At 40.7% G+C, this 26,164-nt stretch overlaps 1 protein-coding gene across 1 annotated transcript in view; it reads right to left on the reverse strand.

The window, feature by feature from the left end:
- The window catches only part of FASN (fatty acid synthase), a 70,947-nt gene that overhangs the window by 10,525 nt on the left and 34,258 nt on the right, over positions 1-26,164 (reverse strand). The window contains exons 12-35 of the mRNA XM_073684153.1: positions 25,142-25,236; positions 24,903-25,037; positions 23,468-23,671; positions 22,840-22,955; positions 22,325-22,500; positions 21,420-21,611; positions 20,342-20,422; positions 17,904-18,089; positions 17,587-17,766; positions 16,147-16,350; positions 15,502-15,815; positions 13,033-13,422; positions 12,704-12,868; positions 12,500-12,618; positions 11,438-11,574; positions 10,799-11,002; positions 10,239-10,389; positions 9,976-10,154; positions 8,894-9,013; positions 7,835-7,957; positions 7,518-7,741; positions 4,885-5,074; positions 4,640-4,791; positions 2,351-2,442 (exon numbers count right to left, since the gene is read on the reverse strand). Coding sequence (XP_073540254.1) covers positions 2,351-2,442; positions 4,640-4,791; positions 4,885-5,074; positions 7,518-7,741; positions 7,835-7,957; positions 8,894-9,013; positions 9,976-10,154; positions 10,239-10,389; positions 10,799-11,002; positions 11,438-11,574; positions 12,500-12,618; positions 12,704-12,868; positions 13,033-13,422; positions 15,502-15,815; positions 16,147-16,350; positions 17,587-17,766; positions 17,904-18,089; positions 20,342-20,422; positions 21,420-21,611; positions 22,325-22,500; positions 22,840-22,955; positions 23,468-23,671; positions 24,903-25,037; positions 25,142-25,236 — 4,129 coding nt within the window. The remainder of the gene's footprint in view (positions 1-2,350; positions 2,443-4,639; positions 4,792-4,884; positions 5,075-7,517; positions 7,742-7,834; positions 7,958-8,893; positions 9,014-9,975; positions 10,155-10,238; positions 10,390-10,798; positions 11,003-11,437; positions 11,575-12,499; positions 12,619-12,703; positions 12,869-13,032; positions 13,423-15,501; positions 15,816-16,146; positions 16,351-17,586; positions 17,767-17,903; positions 18,090-20,341; positions 20,423-21,419; positions 21,612-22,324; positions 22,501-22,839; positions 22,956-23,467; positions 23,672-24,902; positions 25,038-25,141; positions 25,237-26,164) is intronic.

The raw sequence follows: 26,164 nt of genomic DNA on the forward strand, positions 1-26,164 counted from the left end.
ACCAGATGTCAGTAACAACCCATCTAATGCACACGGGCAAAGAAATCACCATAGATGTCCATAAATTAAGTTATGTGTAATAATGAGGAATGACACTGGGAAATGAATTGAACATGCTTACTGAAATTTATTTAATACTTTGTACAAAACCCTTTGTTGGTGATGAAAGCTTCAAGATGCCTCCTGTATGGAGAAACTAGTCACATGCATTGCTCAGTTGTGATTTTGACTCATTCTTCCACACAAACACTCCTCAAATCCTGAAGGTCCCGTGGACTTTTTCTATGAGCTTTAGTCCCTTCCATAAATTTTCTATTGGATTCAGGTGAGGTGATTGGTTGGGCCATTCTAGCACCTTTATTTTCTTTCTCTGGAACCAATTGAGAGTTTCCTTTGCTGTGTGTTTGAGATCACTGTCTTGCTAAAATGTCCACCCTTGTTTAATTTTCATCATCCTGGTAGATGGAAGCAGATTTTTATCAAGAATGTCTTGGTTCATTTGTCCAATCATCTTTCCTTCAACCATATTAAGTTTGCCAGTGCCGTATGCTGAGAAACAGCCCCACACCATGATGTTCCCACTTCCAAACTTCACTGTTGTTATGGTATGTTTGGGGTGATATGCAGTGCATTTTAGTCTCCAAACATAGTGTGTATTATGGCATCAAAGTTCAATTTTCATCTCATCTGACCAGACTATATTCTCCCAGTATTTCACAGGCTTGTCTAAATGTTGTTCAGCACACTGTAAATGATCTTGAGCGTGCTTTTTGTTCACCAGTGAAGACTTGAGTGATGAATGTGCATACAGGCCATGGAGGTTGAGTGCATTACTTATAGTTTACTTTGAAACAATTGTACCTGCTGATTCCAGGTCTTTCTGTAGCTTTCCACAGGTGGTCCTTGGCTGTTGAACAACTCTTCTGATAATTCTTTTCACTTCCTCTGTGTGAAATATTGCGGAGAGCACCTGGTCGTGGCTGATTTATGGTGAAATGATGTTCTTTCCACATCCAGATTATGGCCTCAATATTGCTCACTGGAAACTTCAGTAGTTTAGAAATTGTTCTGTAACCAATGCCATCAGTATGTTTTGCAACAATAAGGTTGTGAAGGTCTTGAGACAACTCACTGGTTTTACCCATCATGAGATGTTTCTTGTGTGGCACTTTGGTAATGAGACACCTTTTTATAGCCCATCAGTTGAACCAGATGATATTATTTTTCACTTAGTGGCAGGATTGCTTTCTAATTATTGGTTGATTTCAGCTGTCTTATGACTTTCCATGGCTTTTTGCACCTCTCTTTCTTCATGTGTTCAATACTTTTTCCTCGTTTCATTTCTCGTTATTACACATAACTTAGTTTATGGACATCTATAGTTTGATTTCCTTGCATGTGTAGATTGGGTGGGTTGTTACCAACATCTGGTGATAATTTCATGTCAATACCACTTTTAGAAATATATTTACTTAGAAAATTGGTGACGTGTTCAATACTTTTTTCACCCTCTGTATTTATGTAAAAAATGAGAGCAGGTGCTCTGGACTGTTGAGTCAAAATTGGAAATATTTGGTTGCAACAGAAGGCAATTTGTTCACTGAATGGCTGGAGAGGGGTACAATAAGTAAGGTCTGTAGGCAACAGTGAAGTATGGTGGAGGTTGCCTTCAAGTTTTGGGCTGTATTCAGCAAAGGGAGTTGGGGATTTGGTCAAGAATAATGGTGTCCTCAATGCAGGCAGATACTAATCCATCATGCAATACCATCAGGGGGGCGTCTGATTGGCTCCAAATTTATTCTGCAGCAGAACAATAACTCAAAATATACAGCCAGTGTCATTAATAACTATCTTAAGCGTAAAGAACAAGGAGTCCTGAAAGTGATCATATGGTTCTTACAAAGCCCTGATCTGAACATCATCGAGTCTTTGTGGGATTACATGGAGAGACAGAAAGATTTATATGAGCTGATATCCACAGAAAATCTGTTGCTAGTTCTCCAAGAAGTTTGGAACAAAGTCCCTGTTGAGTCCCTTCGAATACTGTGTAGAAGTGTAACTAGAAAATGAATGCCGTTTTGAAGGCAAAGGGTGATCACACCAAATTTTGGATGGACTTAGATTTCTCTTTTGTTCATTCACTTTGAATTTCGTTAATTGATAAAAGAAACTATTGACACTTCTATTTTTGAAAGAATTTTTACTTTGCAACATTTATTTCCACACATGTCTAAAACTTTTGCATACAGCGCTATGTGGTTATTATCAAAATAATGTGTAGAGGACAAGAATCAATGAAAAGATGGTGAGGGGTACAGCCAGAATATCTGGAGTGCAGTTATATACTCACCTGTCCAGGTTGAGAGTGCCATCATACTTTGGTTTGTTCACATCTTGAAACAGTTTTGTGGATAGGTTTTCAATCATGGCATCTTTTAGAACCTGTCCAAAAGGGAAATAGATATTTACTACATTTTTGTTGATTTTCTCCAAGTATTCAGCTCCACAAGTGTTCACATGTGGTGCTGCGGACGGGAGAGCAGCTGATCAGTGGGGTGATGGGTTTTGGTTCCCAATCTTCTGAATTCGATGATCTATCCTAAGCATAGCTTATCACAATCATAGTAGTGATCCCCTTTTAAATTAAGTTGTAATAGTATCCAAAATTATTTGATATTTTTCAATACTGTACAGGAGATGTCACCTGTACCCTGAAGTCATCAGGACATGTTGGGGGTTGTAGTTTTGCTAAAACTGGAGAGCAAATACATATGTTGAACACATACACTATAAATCCAATACTGTATAGCATCACGGTATAAAGAAGTGTGTAAATGCCCCTCATTGAATGTACATATACCATCAAACACCAGAATTTTGCCCCCCATACAGGATAGATAATTGTCGCCTGTAGCTATCTTGGCTGTCTCTCCCATACACAGGCACGCTGGCTTGGCTTGGTTCTCTATGAGAGAGTCACTACCAGACATCTCAGGTGGCAGTTTACTTCTTAGAGAACAAAAGGATCGGATGTCCGAAATCAGATATGCCGGATCCTTATCTCCTGACAATTATCTGTCATCTGGCCCCAATGCAGAGCCGGTGTCAGTCAGGGCCGGGGGTGCAGTTTACAGCCGCCCCTCTGTATGTTCAGAGCGGAGAGTGAACCAGCGCCGGCACCGCCCCTGTGATTGAAAGGAATGCTGCTGCAGAGAATAATGCTCGTTTTATCCCTGGAACGTTCGGCTACATGCAGGCACCGGGCAGCACAATAACCCCGTATCTGCAGGTTAATAGAGTTTTTTCTGATGACAGGTTCCCTTTAATGTCTGTGGGAGCTTTTATAATAGGCTTAATTTCATCACGGACAAAGATTTAGCTTTCTTTCCTAGACCTGTAACTAAATACTTTGGCCATGGCAATTTGGTACCCCCTCCCCTGGCAGACTACTAAACAGTTTTCCATTTACAACTGATATGTGATTTTCCATTAACAACAAGATCTTTTAACTGTACAACTTACAAAGTTACACAAGTATTCTGCCAGAGTATAAGTGTTCATCAAACCTGCGCCACCTTTATCTCTATAGAGAATGTAAGAACTAATTATGCTACAGCTATGAGAGGCGCAACATTTGTCCTGGAGAGGCTGATAAACAGCACTAAGGGGTCCTCAAATCTTACATCTTTTTATGCATTGATAAATCCATATTACAGCAAGAAGCCATCTGTCAGCTACAGTTTTGTTTCCCCACTGTCTGGGCAAAGAGAAAAATCTCCCATGTCCTTGGAGGAGTTAAAGGGCATTTGTCAGCAGGTTTTGGTATTTAATCTGAGAGCAGCATAACACAGGGGCAGATACCCTGATTCCAGTGATGTGTCACTTATTAGGCTGTGTGTTATAGTTTCAATACAATCAGTTTTATCAGGAGGAGATTATCACTACAGGACTAGGTCTCATGTGCAGACCAGTCACGCTAATCTGTGTAACCACACCCCCACCAATGATTGGAAGTTTGCCGACAATGCACACTGTACATAGATAGCGGCCAATCAGGGGTGTGGGCAGAGTAATACACAGCTCAGCATTCATACCACTACAATATCTGCAACAGAGAAACAAAACTACAGCAAACAGTCCACAAAGTGATATATTGCTGGAATCAGGCTCTCCTCCCCTACATAATACTGCACTCAGATTACATAACAAAGGAAGTCATCACTGTTCAAATTGGCAGTGGGGACCTGTGATTGGCTGCTTTAGTCAGGTGACTTCAGAAGTGCATCATGGGTGACGAAAATGATGATGCACTGTTAAAGACACCTGACCCAGCCAGCCAATCACAGGTTCCAGTAGCGCTACTGCCGATTTGAACGGTGACGACTTCCTTCTGGTGTATACGCAGACCACAGAGCATCCTGTGCTGGATCCCAGTAAGTGAGTATAGCATTGTTTGTTATTTTTAAGGTACCAAGCCAATGGTAAAATTTTACTTTTGCCTGGACAACCCCTTTAAGTGTAGAGGTTAGAATTAAATAATGTAATTCATTATAAATAGATGCTATTACAGAAGATGCAAGTTGATGGAATGGTCATATGAGTTGATTATTTGATCAGTTAGTATCTCTACAGAACTCACCATGGCAAGGTTAAAGATTCCACCCACTGGTCCTAACTGTGATGCAGCATCTATCAACTGACGCGCTCCCCCTATAGAACCGGCATCTTTGGTTGAAACAATCACAGTAATCCCTGCTTCCTTCCAGCTCTGGACTTGTTTGGCCTGATAACCTACAAGTATAAGCAAATGGTCAAAACTCTGAGGTATCATTCTAGCTTTTTACTAAATATCATTGTTTGGAAATTTGAGTGACCGTATATTACCATTCCTTATGCCAGATCGAGACGTTAAAATGAGGTTCCTGGCACCTCTCTCGATTAACCACTGAGCCAACTCCAAGCCGAATCCCCCAAGTCCACCAGTAATGATGTAGGACTTTGTTGGCGGAAAAGATGTTCGAGGGATTGCAGGAAGGAAAGTTTCCGAGTCATGAGCTGACCCCTCATCACGCACCTGTATATGAAAAATATACAATTGATACAAAATGTATTCAATGAAAGGTATATGCAGTGTCTCTATAAGTCCTTCTTTTTGGGATTTTTGTAGCGGGTTACAACCTTTCTTTTCTTATTGGTAATTTATAGTTGTGTTTGCCTTTGCTATTATCCTGACTTCCAGATGAACTTGTATTTTTAAGCTGCAGTCAATCTTATCAAGCAGAACAGTAGCCTAACCACTGGTGAGGCAAAAGGTCCATTTCAGGTGAAATCAATTTGGTTAGAGTGTGTAAGTATTAAAGGGTTTTTCCTCTTTCAGGAAATTTCTGTCCACAGGCACAGTTCGGTGTAAAAAAACAAAAAACGTTGCTTTAACTCCTTGTGCCAAGCACTAAGTATCTGTCTCTGCACCCATCTTTGTTGTTTGGCTGCAGTGGCAACATCATGTCAACAGTGCTGCAGCCAATCACTTAGTTCAGCAGCTTTTGTTGTGTAGCTTGGCAGAGCTGTTGAGCTCAGTGATTGGTTGCAGCACTAGCGACATGATACCCCCACTGCACCAAAAGAACAGCTTCTGAGACAACAACAAAGACTCAATGCTGGACCCAATCGGAGGAGTAAAGCATAGTATGTTTTTTTTTACACATAACTGTGTGTGCGTGCGGAAGCTACACAGAGAGGAAAACAACTTTCAATATTTTCAATTCAGAGAAGAATTAGGCTGAGTTCACACGATGCGTTTTTAATGCGTTTCCGCGGCGTTTTTGCAGCTGCGGAAACGCATTAAAAACGCATGGTAGAAGGGCAGCAATGTTCCCAAATTGAAATCCGCATGTGCTGTGCCCATGATGCGGATTTTTCCGCAGCGTGAACGCTGCACTCAAAAATCCGCAGCATGTCAATTAATTTTGCGGAAACGCTGCGTTTTCGCCGCCATTGACTTGCATTAGAACGTGCCAATGCCGCAAGACTGCATCTGTACTTGCGTAATTGGCGCGTTCTAATGTGCGGATGGTACCAGGGTGTGGAGGAGAGGAGAGTCTCATCCACACCCAGGTACCATTAAAAAAGCTGTAAAAAAAGAATAAAATAAAAAATAAATGTATACTTACCTTCTGTCGGCCCGCGCACCGCTCCTGCTTGGTTCCCAGCACTTTGCAGTGAGTTGAAGGACCTGCGCTGACGTCAGAGTCATGTGACGGGTCACGTGACGCTGACGTCGGCAGGTCTTTCAATTCAAAGTCGCCGGCAGCCGGGAGAACGGAGTGAGCAGGACAGCGCGGGCCATCAGAGGGTAAAGTATACATTTATTTTTTATTTTTACCACTCTCTCGGGTCACACTATATAAATCCATGCCGGTTGCATGGATTTATATAGTGTGACCTAGTTGTCAAGCACTTTCCAGGTGATGCTAAAATCGCCTGGAAAGCGCTTGTCAATCCACATGCGGAAACGCATGTGAATCCGCATGTATTCCGCAGGAAAAACGCATGCACAATTTGCATGCGTTTTTTCTGCCAGGGAGATGCAGAAATGATGCAGAAATTTTCTGCTTCATTTCTGCATCGTGTGCACATACCCTTAGGCTTTCTCAAAGGCCCAGGACCAATGATTTCCAACAATACATATTTTCTTCATGTATCTTGTGTAATGCTATTCAATCCTTTTTCAGTAAAGCTTTCTGTAAAATATGAGCACAGTAATAATGCCATGACTGGGTTTGGGGATTCGGTCCGCTGACCGGTTCCTTCGTGGTCGGTTCCCCTGTCTGCTTAGATATTGCGTTTTCTTTCCGTTCCAATTGTCTTTGTTTCCCCTTCTTGGTTTGCTTCTCTCACATTCTAGGTTGGGTTTTATATGTTCACCCTTCACTGCACTTCCTTGCTGTCTATGCCTCTAGGTAGACTTGGGTTTAGGAGTTCCAGCCTTTTAGCTAAGGGGTTTACCTTGATTGGTAAACATCAGTTGAATTCCTGCAGTGAGTTTGTTTGTTTTCCTTCCCAGTACCTCTTCCTTTCACCTCTTTAGGTTTCTCGGAGGTTATACTTGTTCTGTTTACTTTTTGTTCTCCTTAGCGTTCCCTCTCTACCCTATATGAGCATATTTTAATTTTCATGCACACTTTTCTCTCCTCTTATTTGCAGTTTGTTGCGACCACCCCTCTGGTTCCTCAGGGGGTACGAGAAAGCCCTCAAAGGTCTTTTAGGGAGCCAGGTCCGAGGTGGTGTTTTTTGAGTTGTGCGGCTAGGGTCTTTCTAGTCTGTACAGGGACCAGTTGGGTGTGGGTGCGGTGTCTCCCTGTAGTAAGTCTTCCCTTTTTCTGTTACCCGTGAGTGAGTGTGTTTACGTTCATAACAAATAAAACCATTGAGATTACAATTCTAGCTCACCAACATTTTTTGGGCAACTCTGATGTAAGTGCTGTCTAATATTTTAGAGTATAGTGAATTTCTCTGACCTTTATAAGGACTTTGCCGATGTGCTTTCCTTGTGCCATGAACCTAAAGGCTGGTTCCACCTCATCCCGAGCGAAGATGGTGCACTTTAATGGCTTCACCACTCCATTTCTAATTCCAGACTTCAGTAGATCAGACACATCCTCCCATTCTTTGTTTCCTTCTTCAAAAAGGGCATCGAGCAGGATTCCATGGAATGCCACATTCTTCAGGAAAAGAGCCATTCCTATAAATGACACCATTGAGAAGTGTTTGTCATAGAAAATGAGCGATGATCTTAAGATGGAAACTTCTTAGATTAATATGTAGTTAAACTTACCTAATGGAGTATTGTTTGACAGATCATATTTGCCAATTTCCAAGAATCGTCCATGGCGGGCAAGACAGCGGAGACTAGCCTGCAATTTCTCCTCTGCCAATGAGTTAAGTATGAGGTCCACTCCTACAGTGAAGTGAATAACACAATAGTTTGCTGGTGTTTGAATAATTCTACTTCTAGGATTTCTCTGGTCACATAAAAAAAATATCTGTCTGTCCTTCTAATAAATCTCCAAACCCACTAATTACCTTTATTTTCGTTTTGTAACTTCCCTTCAGCCCCATGCAGTCATCCATTTAGTTTGTTAGTGCTTACTTCCAAAACGTCCTGTCAGCTTTACCTTTATGGTTCTAGACTACATTTCTGAAGAGGCAGAGCTGTATCTGTCTCACAGCTCACACACTTCCACCTTCAATGTCCACCAAAACTCCACCTGCTATGTACCACCCTGAGACTCCAGTCTCAAGATGAATAAATTGCACACATTTTCTCTGTCCTACCATTCCTCCCACTTTTCACCTAGTAGGTGCTGTCTTCACACTCTCATGCAGACAGTAATGTTACTTACAGGTGGTGACAATAGCACCACATAGAGTCAGTGTACTGTAGGGGAGCAATGCGTCATATAATGTATTCATGTATTATGATGTAATCTAGCACTTTCGAAAGCCCATCATCATCCCCTGTGGACAAAGTTACAAGATGATATGAATACTTGTTTTGTGTGGTGACAGCAATGTCTCTGTGCTATCAATCACTTCCTGTACACAACCCCAGTCACTGTAAACTTGTCGAGGATCACAGGCCGTGTCCCCCATGACATCACCGTTCAAAGCACAGGAAAGAAATCACTGTGCTCTGTGCTTTGAACAGACTGCAGTAGGAAGTAAAGAGATGGAAGGCACATCACCACATGTGGCAGCTTAGAAATAGAGCAGAATTTTAACAGCCAGTAAATTATGAAAATTCTTCATTTGTGGTAGGCTTTACAATGCTTTAATAATCTATTTGGCTCGAAAAAACCCTTCAACTAAAAATAAATTGTTAGCTTCCACTCACCTTTCCCTCCCGTAACAGTGAGAACATGTTGTTCAAAAGATGTATTTCGGGAATTCGCAAAACAGCTGGCATCAAGCTGTGGGAATCTGCTCTGGAGATATTGCTGCTTTTCCGAAGATCCTAAGCAATACATATGAGTATTCCAGATCAATGTTTACCTATAGTTCTTAGCTAAATCTTGACCCTAGGAAACTGGATGACAACATTACTGTTTTTATATGCGTTGTCACCCAGTTAGTTCAGCTGATGGATGGGGGCAGGAATTGTAACTCGGCATAACTAGTGGGATTTAGGCTATGTGCCCACGATGCAGAAATGCTCAGGATTTTTTCTTAGCAGTCTACTGTGCTTTCCTATACAGTAAAACAAGCAGTATGCAGACACATACCGGCCAGATGGAGGCTTAAAAAACACACTTTGGTCTCCTTCTGACGAATGGGAGCCTATGGGATTGTTGAAGTATGTGTCAGGAAAAGCGCTCTACATATATTGTAGGCTAAATGTACAGACGCAGGGTGCATATAGTCTTAGTGCTACTTTCTTTGTTTCTAGAAAGTGCATTAAAAGATCACACACAATAGTGATTTTACATGAGGCAGCTGCAGCGTGTGATAAAATCTGCATGTCCTAAAAACTGCATTTACTAAATTCTATTGCTGCTATAAACTCTATTCACATGATTTATACAATAATGTGCTGCAGAATCCTGGGTCCAACATCTCAATATGCTTCAGACCATGTTCACTCGGTGCATTTTTTTGCAGCGATTTTCCAAATATGTGGTAAAATGGCCATGTTTTTACCATGTTATTGGAAAATCGCACAAAAAAGAGAACCCATTGTGAATGCATCTTGGAAACACTGCCTTAGGAGTCAGCTGTAAGTTTATATATCTGAAAAATGTGATGTTGTAATAAAAGCTCTTAGACCCCAAAATGTATGCTGCATAGAATTAAAAAAACAAAACAAACATCATAGATAGAAACAGCCAGGATCAGATCTTCTACCAAGTTCGGCAAGAGTTCTAGGTTTGATGGCAAGAAATGGAATAAAAATCATATACATTCACCATAACAACCTACCTACTGTTGTGAAGACGCGGCAACCCATGCTAAGAGAAATGGCTATTGCTGCCTGCCCAACGCCACCTGATCCAGAGTGGATAAGAACGCTCTCACCCTTCCTCATCCGTCCGCGCACAATCAGGGCATAGTATGCTGTGGCGTAGACCACAGGAACCGAGGCAGCATCAGCCAAAGACCTACAGAAAGAATATAACTGTGAACTCACAATAATTACAATCTAATATCTGGCAACTCATTTTGACAAAAAATTGAGAACTTACCAGTCTTCGGGTACATTCCACAAGAAGCGTTGATCGGCATCCACAACAGTAGCAAGGCCTTTAGCTGGAAGAAGTCCCATGACCCTGTTACCTGCAGGGTCACGTCCTGAAAACTCCATTCCCAGCATGCACTGCTGAAGAGCTACATCCCCTAAAAACAGCAAAATTGTCAAATGTGTTCCAATATTCACCTAACGTCCTTTATAAGACCAGCAATGAATTTCCCACATCAAATATCAATAGCAAAAACTGGTTTCAAAACTACCATAATTACTTGGCTCTTTCATAATAATTTATATGTATATTGTTCCAGCTCTGTAGATGGGTGTTGCAGCCAAAATTAGTTATCACCTTTCCTTTGACTCTGATGGAAAGAGATGAAAGCTTCTTAATTCAGACTTATATGTCTGTATGTCTGGCCCAGGTGACTACCAGGCTACAGATTTGCTACCAATCAGATCAAATTTCCAAATTGGACCATAGTACCATGTACGAAGACCCTAGAAGTCATATATGTGGCAATGCTCTGTAATGAACTACATAATGGAAATGTTTCATACCAGGTATGGCATCGGGGAGCAGCTTCCCAGTTGCCAACATGATGTCACGGAAGTTGAGCGATGAATAATAGACCTGACACAGTTTCACATTGGGATTGGTAGGGTGGAAGTGGCGTAAAGGAGATGCAATCCATCGCAGGGTAGAGAGATCTCCGCGGGTCAGCACGTTCACAAAAGCATAGGCTGTTTCATCCTGTGCTTGCCCTATAGGTAAGGTAAAAAAATCATACAAAATATTATTGCTTGGGAAATTACACACAGATTATCATTTAATTCTACAATGGTATTTTACGTTCCAATGTGGTGACGTTAACAATAATAATAATATTTTGTTTAAATGGTTCCCTGAAGCTGAGCTGGTGTCCAAGACTCCACTGAAGATCCAGCTGCAGTGATGGATTTCTCATTCCAAGCTAAAGCATCGTCTCTTCAGTCCCAAAAATTGCCCCTATTAAACCATTACCAAATATTTCAAGCTAGATGTATTCAGATTTTAACCAGTTTATCTCGGGATGGTACGTTATCTATGACTTACATGAACCAAAAGACCTACGGGACAGGCACATGGCAGATACTGTATGATACTTATCCTACTTACATAAATGCTGACATTCATCTCAGAAATAGTCATATACTCACCTTTCTGAAAGGGTGTGTGTCGAAAGGCTCCCCACCTTCCATCCTGGTAGATATTCATTGCCAGATCATGGCTCTGTCGCTGCAGAACCTCTTTTTCAGACACTTTATGTGAATTCACATCAGAGTTAAAGATACACCTGGAAATAAAATGTCAATATGCAGCAACGTTAAGAATTACAGTATTTAGCTCCAATTTTTTGCTACCAACACACAAACAGAAATGTAGCTACCTATAGGTGGCACTAGAGTGACAGCATACTTACATATGGATATATTTAAAGAGGACCTATCAATAAGTCAAAAGTGCTCAGTTTTTGCTCTTCGTTCATTACCGATGCTCTTCTGAGTATTCCAATTTTTTTCCCCTTAATATCCCCCCATACCTTTCCAGAGATATGGGCCTTTTTATTTATAGTTAATTTTTATAGTCTTTACCAAATTGGCGGTAATCGCAGGGTAATAATGCAGAGCAGCCTAAAACACGCCTCCAGAGAATCCTGAGAGCACCGCCCCCTTGGTAAAAACCATAAAAATTAGGACTACATAAAAAGGCCAATATCTCTGGAACCGTATGGCGGATTTGGAAACAACCCTGAATACTCAAGGGAGCAGAGAAGTAGTGCCAGGCCCTCTTTAAAAGGAGTCTCTTAACTATTAGATAGGAGGCATATAGTTAGGATCACTTGCTGATCAGTTATGATCTGACTACAGAGGCCCGCACGATATCAGAATAAGAGGGCTGCAGCATAAGTTTTTCCTTGTGCAGAAACCTCAGAGGTTGGCCCCAAATGATCAATGTTAAGCCATAGCTTAGATATGCAATAATATAAAAAAAGAGGGAATACCACTTTAAAAGGTCAAGACAACAAGTCATCTCACATACCTATACATCTATGTACTATGCATTGTTCGTGTCTTTGTTATGTAAAGGTGATGGATTTGAGATCATACTGTTTCTTAATATTGCGACACCTTACAGATCTTAAAATCCATTCATTAATACAAATGGACAGACAAAGCCAGAATCTTGTCCATGTAACCATCCCGTGAAGTCCGCCTTACCTTATTCTGTTTCCTCCTGGCTCCTGGCGCAGGCAGTTTACCATTCCGACAATACCAGAATTTGGTTCATTCAGGGCTGTTAGCCAAATTCGGTGACCTGATGAATCAGCCATAGCTTCCTATAATATATAGAATAGATGATGATGAAAAGTATAGATATTTAGGCATCACGAGTAAATGCATGGTTCATTTAAAATGTGGCACCTTCAGTGATTCCACCCACGGACAGTCCATGTCTTCAACCGAGAGAAGGACTGCTTTCTTCTCTGGGGTACGTCGACGACATAAGAAAATGACTGAGTTGTAGAAGGACTTCTTCATGGCAACCACGTCCATGTGGGCACTGTCAACCAACTTCTCCCATTCTGCCTGGCAAGGTTAAGACATTTCAGACAGTTCAGAGTATGTGTATTGCACAATATGTATAAAGGTTAGAGGCACAGAGTACCCATGTATTTATCACTAAATTGCCGGAATCAAAGCCAGTTCAATGCTCAGCCGTCATAGTGCACTGACGTATAGAATCATCATACCTGGGAAAGGAGACCATCTTTCTGCTGGAGGTTTTGAGTCCTCAGGAAGGCAATGGTTTCTCCTAGGATATCTCCTTTTAGATGTGTATGAAGTAAAATGAACCCTCCTTCTTTCACGGCTGCTGCCATATTGGGCACAACTTGTCTAGGATCCTGTAGGAGAAGTGCTGAGCAATTGCACACCAACAGATCAGCACCAGTTACACCATTAGGTGGAGTGGTATATAGGTCCCATTGCTCTATGGAAACTCCAGCTTCTTTTAGATTGTCCTCTATTGTAGAAAGGACGTCCAGAGTCCGGTCAGTGGCAATGTAGTCTATCTGCAGCATTGGTTGGGTGTTTAGCACACTCAGCACATAAGAGGACAAATTCCCATTTCCTGTTAGGGTCTATGGAGAAAAAAAGAAGCAAAAACTAACTATGGTAAGTCACGTACGGTGTATAACTCCTAGATATAGGTATTAATATGGATCAGCTACTATTGCCCTGCATTTTTGTTCTTGTACATAGAGAAATGGTCTCAAGCTGCAAACTCTAGAGTATATAAAGCCAATTCACTAGATAACAGAGTTGAGAAAAAAAATATGCAGGTCCAGTAGCTTTGTCAGTAGTCCATGGCCACCAGAGCATTGTGAACTTCCTACTGCCTGGGCATCTTCTGATTAATAGACCCTGCGATGTCGTGACACAGCGACATAACACAAATGCAAAACGTCGGGGCAGCCAACTAATCAGGAGAGGCACCAGGGATGCCGCAGATAGTAGGAGGTCCGAAGTGCTCTGCTTCCAGCTGCCATGGATCACCAATGTAGCCATTGTACCATATTCCTGCAAATTTTGCTGCTGAACTCTACTGGATAAAGAAAAGTTATACCTCTTTATGTTCCATAGTCTCAGAATCTTTCACAATCCTGGTTTGCTGACTGTAACTTACACTCAATGGCTATAAACCAATCTAGATTATGTCCGTCTTATAATGAAATGTTGGGTAATCACAGGACAAAAAAAGGCTCACATACACTGGGTTGTTCCCTAACCTACAGACAGGGTATAACCTGTAAACTTTAGAATAGTTTACACGTTATTCCCTGTCTGTAGGTTATTTAATAACTTCATGATCACTGGAGAGTCCGACCTCTGGGCCTCCATCAATCCCAAAAACCAGGGGTCTAAAGTGGTCGATCACGTGCACTGCATCTCCATTAATTCTCATGGGAGTGCCGAAGACGAGGCAAATGCAGCGTTCGGCTCTCTCCGGCTATCAGATTAAGAATTAATGGAGCGGCAGTGAACTTGATTGACCACATCTCCATTAACACGGGGCTCTTCTTCTTGTGATCAGTGGGGTTCCAGTGGTTGGACCCCCAGCAGTTGGGAAGTTATCCCCTATCCTGCAGATAGGGAATAGCTTCCAGATTTAGGAATACCCCTGTAGTAGGTTGTGCAACTGAGTGAGCAGGTCAAGTAGCGTTTTCAGCCACAAAATTTAAAAACAATGAATGTTTCCATTCACAGACATCAAGTAGAGATCTTGAAAACGTTGATAAATGAAAAGGCAAAGGTGACCGTCCTTTACCTATAAAGACAAATCTGTCGGGTTAACCTCTTATCACTAGCAGACTGAAATCACACTGTCTCTTCCCTATATTTAGCATGTAGGACTAGCCATGAATGATGAATGTATTAAAGGATGCCTAGCACTGACATTCATAACCCATTGGATATGTGCATCCATTTAATGGATAAATGATGGAACGTTATTGACATGTTCATGACATATCCATTACACAGATGCCATTATAGTCTATGGGTGATGGAGACCACTGTTAGGTATCCTCTCATTTCCTTTAATACCAGATGCTTTTAAAACACTATGTTTTTGCTGCATTTTTTTCAAGCATTTTTCAAGGGTAAATAAAGCTGCACTTTACAGTACCAGCAAAGTGAATGACATATCTGAAATCTTGTGCACACGCTGTTTTTCAAATGTGCAGCGTGTCGATTCTTAAAGCATTCGTCACCCATTCAAATGAATAGAAAAAAATGCAAGTGAAATGCATCAAAATTAGGTCTTTTTTAATGCAGCATTTTACCTGCCAACACTCTGGTTTTTGTTGCAGAAAAATCTTCTGCAAATACTCAAAGTGTGCACATACCCTAGCACAACATGTGAACAAAGCCTGATCTATCATTGACATTTAATTGTAGATTTGTAGTCAGATTGCCTTACTCATCTATTTAACTGTACAGATTGTGACTACTTGTTTTGTAGCCCATCCAGACATGCACTTGAAATTCTGATGTTTTTCCTCAGCTCTGGACTCACATCCCCCATATACCCTGCTTGTTCTGTGGCTGTACAGATAATGTTCGGTGCTGACTATGTAATATACTGCTAAATATCATCTGTAGAATGATTAATTATGAACCCATGTATTATCCATCCAAAATATTGAAAAAAATCTTACCTCAATAATCTTCATTTTATGTGGATTACTGTTCTCTAGAACTGTATCCAGACAGGTTTTCAGATAAGGTGACGTGAGCAACCCATTAAGGAGAGGATCATCTTGGAGCTGATTGTTCTTCTGGGTCAGAGTTTCTTCCAGTTCAGAATGCAAGTTGCCATTTAACTCAAGATTACAGATCTCTGTGAGGACATGCAGGAGACCATGGTCTGGGGAAGGGCTTAGTTTTTTATTCTTGTGGGCTCTTTTGATTCTGGGAATGTTGAGTTGTAGTCCATGCTGGGCCACCTTTGACTCTAGTTCACAAATCTTATCTGCAAGGCAACCAGATGACACTTTAGATTTAGAGCCAACTAGACTTGTTGGGGTCAGAAGGTTAATACACCTGCTGATGTCCTGGGCCTGGGCCCTTCTAGCATGATGGGCAAGGGCCACTTCATTCAGGATATTGTTGGGGCCCCGAGTTCTCTGGCCTCATATTATTGTAATCCCTGCTGCCAACATGTCAGAAAGTGATGACCTATTGTGAACGATTTGTTAGACCTGCTGGACATTCTGACATATAACATATAGTTTACAAACTTTTCAATGGGTATATAAAAAAAACATAGACTTAAATAATAAGATAACTGTATAAATCAGTACCTGTGCATTGCTCTAGAAGAGAATATAGGTCATTGTTATCTCGTAGACAATTTTCTTCAATGTAAGGGGTAAAGACAAAGTTCTCCAGAGTAGGTGGAGATTGCTGCTGTTGGCGACGTGGAGCCGTGGTGGCATGGAGACCGGATATCTGCACCCCTCCAGATGTAATTTTTTCTAGGCATTTTTGGACCCTAACACGAAGTGCTGAAATAATAGGAATCTGCAGTAAGTGTTAAGCAAATCATACACAAAGGAGAAATGTAATGCAGTAAATAGTACCCCAAAATACAAGATGCCTCAGTTGTTTATATCTATAACTTTTACATCATTTTACAATTCTTTACTCTTTGAGTCAACTCATCTTTTTTCCTAAAGTCCATCTGTCGTTTCAAGTAACTTCTCAGAATAAGCATTTATGTATCTGTACAAGAAGAATAACATAATTTCTGGCTATTATATGACTTCTATCCTGCATGTTCAACAATTTTCTCCTCTGTAGGCTGTATCTTCATTTTTCAGTATATCTGACCTAGTGAGTAGAGAGTAGCTGATATCTCAGATGGATTCCCGTACTTTTTTTTTGTCAGAGCACACAAACCGAAGCAGCAGCAGCATGGAGGACATTATTCAGCATCACTGATCAGTGTAGCTGTGAATCCAGCTTTAAAGTAAAATAAATTTGCTAGAACTTGCAGCATGATCGGTCTGAGTCTGCCTGGTTTTTCCCTGTGCTGAGTGCTCATCACCTCCATGTCTCATAGAGTTTAATATGCTCTGTGACCTGACACTTCAGTGAGCTGGCAGTCAGTATTGCTTTGATCAAGATGAATTTGATTTGTGTCTTTTCTTTTTAGAGTGGATGACCAGTTAAGAAGACGTGGTGTGTTTTACCACAATAACATAACATAAATCACTGAAGTGCTAGACATACCACCCATCAGAAGAATGGACATGATGGGACCAAAACTATGTTGCTAGAATGGCTTGGTTTTAAACAGGTATATCAAACAGAAGTATTTATCATCTATCCAGTGGACAGGTGATGTTTGGTTGTTGGGGGTCCCTTCTCTTAACCTCCATTTCCTAAAATGTTTTAGCTAGGACAAGTCCGTACGGAGCAGCGGCTGAGCATCCATCTTGGCGCATCATTCATAATCCATGGCACTCACAGACACAGGGCGGTAAATCTCAGCCAAGCATACTGATAAATGTCCTGGCTGGAACACCTTTTTAAAAGTTTTGTTCCATATGGATCACCCCACCATAAAATGAAACTAATTGGCATGGGTGAATAAAATAGGTGATCAGTGGAGAGTCTCGTTGTAGACACTCATTCCCCACTAACATGAGCTCCTTCAAATGGGCAGCTGGAAAAATTATGATTTTGATATTCTGAGAGCTGATATTATATCTATGGCCATAAAAAAATAGGTATTTTACCTTTTTTGTCATCTGAACACAAGCATACACGATCTTCATGTGTAGCTGGGTCAATGTAAACCGACTGGATCCTTGTGGGTAAGCGGAGGCTGCGACCACTTATCCCTAAAACCAGCATCTGCAGCATTGTGTCCAGGAAGGTCACCCAATTATCATTCCACAGCAACTTCCCCTGGTCACCTATAAAACCAAACAAATTAAATAAAAATAACCGAAAACATAAAAATAATGTTATTTCACTGAAGCAGAAGACACTATGCTCAGGTCACTGCTTTCTGCTGTGCTGAATGGTAAAACCAGCCCTGCCAATAACTCACCTTTGCTATTGGACTCAATAATCCCTTGGAAGGTGGGTCCATAGTCGTACCCTCGCAGCCTTAACTCTTTATACACATCTTTGTCTGACAACAAGAAATCCTCCGTCTCTTTGTTTTCCATCACAGTATCTCTTAGCTGTTTCTGGAAGTCACTTACATTATTTTCGTCTATGATAGAAATTTTCCCTGAAAATAAAGATGATAAAGTGTTTCATGGCTATCACTACTTCTCGACTAGTATATACTTGTCGATTCACAAAAATGTACTAATATACAGTATTTAGAACATGAAGGCATATCAAGTAACTGCACAAACAATTCCTATGCAATTAATCTATTCTTATTATATGAAAAAACTAGTACTCATTCCATTTTTTGCACCAAATTCTACAAAATGGGCTTGATGAAGTTTGCTCAAAATCAAACACTTTTTTTTTCTGTCTTTTATCTTTTTTTGCGCCTTTTTAGAGCAATACGTTTCATAATTCTTGTAAAATGTTGCAAGTTAGACTTCAACTGCGCAGAAATAAATTTAGATTAGGGTACTGGAGCACAATTGCGCAAAAAAATTGCAGTGTTTTGTAAAGTCGCAAAAGATGAATTAATCTAAAAGATCTGGATGAAGAAAACCATGTCCTCAATGTCAAACAAAACCAAGTAAAGTTATGTTAAAGAAATGAAAAAATGAATGGGGCGCAAAAATAACAGTCACTAATAAAACTAATTTTTACTCCAGAAAAAGGACGCAAAGACCATGATGAATGCCGGCTCATGTCTTTGTGGATATTATACACATTATGGAAGATTAGCTGCAGAGGGTAAGGAAAAAGGTGTACAAATACATTCAGAAACAGTGACACAGAGATTTGTTTTAAAAGGACTTCTATTCTTTTTTGATGTACAAAATAAATGCTAAGAGCCCGATTCATCTTTTGCGATTTATTTCAGGTCACTTTTCTGCTTTTGTCTTTTGGCATTCGCAGACGTTCATAAAAATGGCGCACGAGCGTTATGAATTTTTTACGCAAAATATAAAAAATGCTCTTTATTTTTGTCTTTCACATGTTTTGAGACTTAAACCACCTAAAATGTGGCAAAGTTTGTGCTACAATACCTGGTGTACATAAAATCACTCCTGGGGGAGACTTGAAGTACATTTGCGACACGTATTGCAACTGATGGACCAAGTGAAATCATACGGAAATGCTAAACTTCGTCCACATAGGCAAATAAAAGAAAGAACAAAAACAGGCAAAGACCGAAAGGTAGTGACTTCAAAGAAGATGCAATATGATGTAAGTAAAAAAGAGGCGCAAAACACTAAAAACTCAACAAAAAACAGAAGCAAATGCAATAATGAATCGACCCGAAGTCTTTACATCTAGGCACAAAAAAAATAATGAACACTGAGCACTAACTAGAAAATAATTTCCCTAAGTATACAGGTGACCTATTACCAATTAGGTGTCCATTTAGTGTTTCTCCAATTTGGGCTAAATTCACACATCCATGTGTCATGGTCCGAGCATAGATTGGTCTCCTGAACCGATCTCTCTAGCCTCACAGGCATATATGAAGCTGCTGAGTTTGGGTCAGGAGACCCTCGGCTGCTCCGTGCTTTACAGTCCGTGCTCAGACCATGACATATGGATGTGTGAATTTAGCCTGGGTGGTCATTCAGGAGACAGTGTATAATGGGTCTGTGTGCTGTCCATATGCAAAACTGGTAGCGTACGGACAGCACACTGACCACTGCAATTCAATGTGGTAGTTCATATGAACGTTTTTACACAGCCTGATGGTCCGTGTGTAAAAAAAAATGGCAGCATGCACTACTTTGATCCATATTTTAGATCAGACTCGTCCATTATAAGTCAATGTGTGTGCAATAAATGGATCACATAAGAGTTATCATCCATATGTCATATGCTTTTCACGGATACATTAAAATTCTAGAAAGGAAACTGGATTTGTCCTTTATTACTTATTAAATCATTCATGAAAAAAATGAGTACCATATGGCCGCATAAAATGGACATACAGAAGATATACAAATGAAAATCGTTTGCTTTTTCTATGTATGAAAAACAAATGATTTTTGGAGGAACCAGGACAAAAGTGAACACACTACACCCATAAATGGATCACCCCAGCGCCCGGACTGACTGAGGACTATAGACAAAGCCAAGACAAGAAGCAAGGTTTACTAAAGCCGCTCTTAGCAAGTTTTACTTTACCAGGAATATCCAACCTTCTTAGATTCTTCACCCAGATTTTCCTGGATGAGATATATACTTTCTGGAACCTAGTATGCATATGGACCACTTGGACAGTCACCATCTCCCAATATATAATAAGAAATTGCCCTTTAAACAAGTGTAAATCCACACTTTTATTTCAATTTTGTCACTGTTTTTTTATGTCACCAGTCAACCTACCACTAGCTGCCAGATTGCCGTTCTCGGAGACTTCAAACCGTTTTGATGCCGGCATCAGACGAACCTCCAGTTGGACAACTCCTTTAGACACAAAGAAAGAAAATGTGCTAAAATATACAAGAAGTTTCATTACTTACATGTTATGCATCAATAATCTAAGCATCCGAGTAGCAACTGCCAGCATAGATGTAACTAGGGGGGGGGTGATGGTGGGACATATGTACTAAATACGGAGAAAGAGAACGCCAAAAAGCCACTCTGCATTGGCCAATATAGTGACATATAGGTCTAGGAAATGAAACTGATTCTTTGTTCTGGGTCAGGAAAAGCCAAACTATGACTTTCTGCATCAAGGCTGAATTTGGAGCACATACAAAGGACATTATAGGCTCAACTGCAGCCATGTGTTCCTTATCCATTGATATTCCTGTTACGGGTTTTGTCCATTCAATGAGATTTTTGTATTATGACCATTCTGTATATGGATCCCTAGATCTAATACTTCAGTATATGGTACCACAGGAGAGAAGACCCCTGGGAATTGTAATGGAAGCCGTGCTGGATGTCACCTCACTTTCCTAGAAACAAATAGGAAACTTCCAAGAAGAATGTGTGACCATTTTACAATACTGAATAGTTCTATAAAATTACAGATAATTTCCTATATATATCGAAACAATGCAACAGCAATTTTTGGAGCTCCTATAAGTGTCTAAGAGGTAACATTTCTCTTTGTGGAGAGTGACAAGCCAAGCCTGGCATGTCAGAGGTAGGAGACTTATAAGCCATGCATGCTCCTCTGGGAAATTAAATAAGCAAATTTTCTCTTCAGAGAGGAAGAAGACAAGAACTCTAGTGTCACCTATTGGAAGCCGCAATCCTAAATGTCAATATCGACTCTTTAACAAGCCTTGCCATATGACTTAGGATAAAAGCGAAATACATGGAGAAAACTGTGGATGCGTGGCCACCTCTCCATAACTGACTGTATCTGTTCTCAAGATAAATCTGGACCATAAATGTCTCTGATGGGACAACCTGTTATGGATGGTGACATGGCTTGCCATGTAGTAGTCACCTGTTTTGGGGAGAATTGTTGCTCTGTGAATTGTAATATCTTCGAATAGAACAGGTGTCTGCTCCATGACTACACCCGAGGATCTGGCAAGTGTCCTCCATGCTAACACTAAATAGCCAGTCGCTGGGTACAGGACCCGACCATCAATACAATGTCCGCTCATAAAAATATCTGGAGAATCTGGGCTCATATCTGAAACAGAGGAAATAAAAAAACAATAATGAGAGCAGAAAATACAAAAATAACAATAAAGGGAGCATCTACTGTAATAACGTTAGATTATGAAATCATTAGTTATTTAATTCACTAAAATAATCCTTAAAAGGACTGCAGCTTTCATCTTCTAAGTGTCTTCTAAAATCAGTATATAATGGTATAAATATTGTGGTAAAGCGACTTGCTAGGCTGTACGCGGAGGTAGATAAGTAACACTGTCTCTTTAAATTTCGGGTTAGTTTATTAAGCAGGATATACTAACATGGAGTCCATAAAGAAAACACAGCCCATTCGGCATAAAGACAAAACAAAATACAAAGTTGCAGCACAGTCCATATGCCAGCCGGCCACTCAGGGTTAGTCACTCACGGTTCAGCGCAGCACATGCCAGCTCCTCTCTGGAGCAGGTTTTCCCAAATACTGAACAGACCTGAGTGTAAAATCTGGCTATTTAAAGCCCAGACCACTCCCTGGATTGGAGATATGGTGGATGACATCCCGCCCTGCACTTCGTCATCCACTAAAAACATTCCCTTGTAAACCTGGGCCGTTAACCCTCTCTGCACCTAGTGTGCAGGAGAAAACTTCCATGTTTCACATCACTGAGGCTAACAGCCTCAGTGAAACATATCTCCCTTCCGACACACTGCCAATGACTTTATCACAATATATACAACTGAGTAGTTTACCTATGTTATAGACTGTAGAAGATGTAGACCCCCCTGAACCAGCAGGGAAATCATCAGGTTTGGGAACATCCCACGTCTGGTTGTGATCCCATTGAATGAGAGGGGAGATCAGGGGTGTTCCAGCAGGGACAGGATACTCAACTGGTGGGTACATGTTATTACAGTGGACATTGATTCTGTAGATAGGAAGCAGAAATAATGAGATATATCAAAGATAAAACATGGAAACGCACAAAGCTTTATATAGGGTGTACCACAGCGGTACTCTGGAACTGCTATGGGGACTCACTCCATGCCCAAGTACGAAATATGGCTCTAAGGATCATTGTGATCAAAGGGATAGAAAAGACTGGCTGGGCAAGAGTGTTGCATAAACTCCTGTAACGAGACAGGGGGCACTTTAATGTGATCATCAGTACAGGTACCAGTACGGGAACTCAAATTTAATTGTTACTACTGATTAATGTTGCAAAAACATCAAAATTACATTAGAAAATAAAACAAACATTTCCTACCCATTCAAATAGACTTTCCCAATGTTTGTAAGGAAAAATTCCAGATTGTTACTATGTCCTTTTTTCATTAGTGGGAGGATTGTGTTGGTTGGCTTTAGACTCCTCCTCAGGATTGCCTGGGGTAGAAATTAATATAATTAATATAATGAACATTATAAATACATACAGCCAATCAGCAATAAATAGTTTTAGAAAATGTCATAATCAAAAACTAAAAAGTTAGAGCAGAAGTGAAATTTTTGCAGTACCACATAGTTGCCAGTAGATGTCAGTGTAAAACAAACTAGCCATTCAGCTCTGTTGTACACTGTATAGGCGCAATGTAGCACCTGAGCCACCAGGGATCATAGCTGCTTCACAAAAAAACTTTAAAGTATACAAAGAAAATATATACTAAAAAAAAGTATATTAAAAAGACTTCACTTGTCTGACTTTTCCATACGCTTCCTTACCATTTTTAAGATCTCTGATGTTTTAACATTAGCTATAACCTGGCTTTCAATACCCAACAAAAACTATATACCGTAAATGGTCACACATGATTTGTACTGGGATATGGGAAAAAAGTAACAACCTGGCACCAGCTAACAAATAACACATCTTCACTGTAGGTAGTAGTTATACCAACCTGAAGAAGGGCATGGGGGGCGATCTCCACCACCACTGCATTTTCTGGGATACTCTGCAAGCCTTCTTGGAATAAGACCGGACTGACTAAATTATTAACATGATATTCTGCTGATGAGAACTGAGCAAGGTCACTTTGCCACTGAGCCTCTGGTATGGACGTGCTGATCCACCGATGAGAACGCCGCTTGGGAACCGTAATGACCTGAAGGGCAATATCAGAGGTCAAACACCAATATAATGAGGATTATATAGGATTGCAGTACAATTTCCAGAAACTATCCCAATCATATTCAGATGAAGAATGTTCCATTTCTAAACCCAAATGTGCATAGAGATACAAGATTACCGAGTGGTACATGATGATGCCCTGACATGCAAGGTCATGCTACTGATGACCTGCTCTACCTTTGTAAAGCTGGGTGTACAATAGACAGGGAACCCATGTGTATATACATAAGCAATACCGCTTTCTGACATTTCTGGTGATCATATGACTTGTATATAGCATTTTCATCTCTTCATGTCCCATCTCATTAGATTTTACAGAGCTGCCATGATGTCTTTCCTACACTGCACACACAGAGAAGATCCTGCTCCCCTATGCCCTGAAGAAGCAGCATGAGGGTCAGTGCTGAGCAACAGGCTCGGACTGGCCCATAGGGGAACAGGGGAATCCCCCGCTGGGCCCTGGTGCAGATATGGGCCCCCAACCCCACTGCATGGGCAGTACTTGGCATAATTCACCTAATTTAATCTGTACAGAAAAAAGCGGCATATCATCATTCATTAATCAAACTACCCAGTTAATTATTATATAGAGATATAGGTAAATTTGTGAACGATGGTAGTGTAATATTTGCATGCAGGTGAAAAGTGGGGCCCACAAGGTCAAGGTTACTGGTGGACCCTTGTCACCCCAGTCCGACACTGCTGAGCAGTGTGCCTATGAAATCGGTAATGGAGTGAGATAAAACATTTGCTGGAAGCAGCAGGTCCTCTCTGCGCCTCTATCTCACTCTGCAGCTGCTCCATCCTCTTTCCCCTCCACTCTCTATAGACCTTTATAGGCAACAGGTAACCTGATCCTTCAGTGTACAGATAATCCTTCTCACATCTAGAGACAAATTTTATCAGTAAATTCAGAATAATTAATCAGTCCAGGATGCTTCGGTGAGAAGTGACCCATATGGGGAGAAAGGCATTTTTCTTTGATAAGATATGTTACAGAGTTTCTTACATTCACTTGTACTATTGATTTCTGCACTGTTTGTAAATACATAAGATAATGCTATGGAGCGGACTTCAAGGCAGATGTACAGCTCACTAACTAGACAAGTCAGAATAGGTTTGATTATTGAAGCCCTTATATCCCAATCACAGAGGTCCTTGGTATCAAGATTGGTATATACAAAGGAAATAAGCAAATGACTTACTTTCTTGAGGGCATTAAGTAGGGATGGAGCAATGGATGCCATGTAATAAGAGTGAAAGGCTACTCCTGCACTCTGCACTTCTTTGGCAAACACCCCATCTTTCTTGAGTTTTGCAACAAAGTCTCGCACAGAATCCTAAAAGAAGAGAGAGTTCATTTCCACAAATACTATAGCAAAGTTCAAGAGTCTCAAGCTGTAGGGAAACCTATTCCAAGAGAGAATGGAGACAGAAGCATTACCTGTGGGCCAGATATGGTGACTGTATCCTCAGAGTTATGGCAAGCCGGCACCACTCCCTGCGGACACTGAATTTTACATTCCTCCCAAGTCAGCCCTGACAAGATAATAATAATCCAATATTATAATTTATAATCACAGGGTAACCGCCAGATTTACTGAAAGAGAATTCAGACTGAGAGTCAAAGTCATAAACTCTGTATTGTGCTGTTCTTCTGTTATTCCTCCTGAAAATATATTAATAAATTGGACATTCCCTAGTTAATATTACATGTTCCTGGATACATGATGCACCTCACTGATAGGGGATGTCGGAACATCAAGTTGTCCTTTTATTCTGGCATTTCTAGGATGAATAAGAGGGACGACAATGCAGAATTCTTAGAAAAGATGCTCCAGAATTAGTTCATGGAGACCAAGTACTTTCTAATATAGTCAGATCAGCTTAGTTGACAGGTCTTCATCACTGCACCACATGGAATAGCTGATCGGTAGATGAAGATCAGGTACGATCAGTCTATTGTTTGCCATTGTTATGAAGATAATCTCCGCTAAGATGATGAACTGTCACTAACTCTGGAATTGAAGAAGGGTCCTAGCATTGATCAAATGGGTAACTGGAAGTTGGCATCAATCAAAATCCCCCTCTTAGCCCCTCATCTTCACAGACCATATACTCCAGAATAAGTCCAGGTTCCATAAGGCCATTGTAATGATTGGACCAATTACATCCACAGATTGCAGATATGACTGGGTCCATGTATAGATCATGCGCTCTTCTGCATCACCGCCATTTGTGCAGGAGCGGCCAGTCTCACATGCGTGCTTAGATTTTTCTATACAAATTGTCTCTTCAGAGAGGAAGAGGACTAGAACTCTAGCGCCATCTATTGGAAGTAGAAATCCTAAAAGTCAATATCAACCCTTCAACGAGCCTTGTCATATGATTTAGGATAAAAGGCAAATCAGAATCTTAATTTGCAGACATGGTGTTTTGGGGTGTTGCCCCTCGCCAGTGCAAAGTA

This window comes from Phyllobates terribilis, unplaced genomic scaffold (genome assembly GCF_046119375.1).
Source record: "Phyllobates terribilis strain yellow unplaced genomic scaffold, ASM4611937v1 Scaffold_5__5_contigs__length_657084704, whole genome shotgun sequence".
Classification (NCBI taxonomy): domain Eukaryota; kingdom Metazoa; phylum Chordata; class Amphibia; order Anura; family Dendrobatidae; genus Phyllobates; species Phyllobates terribilis.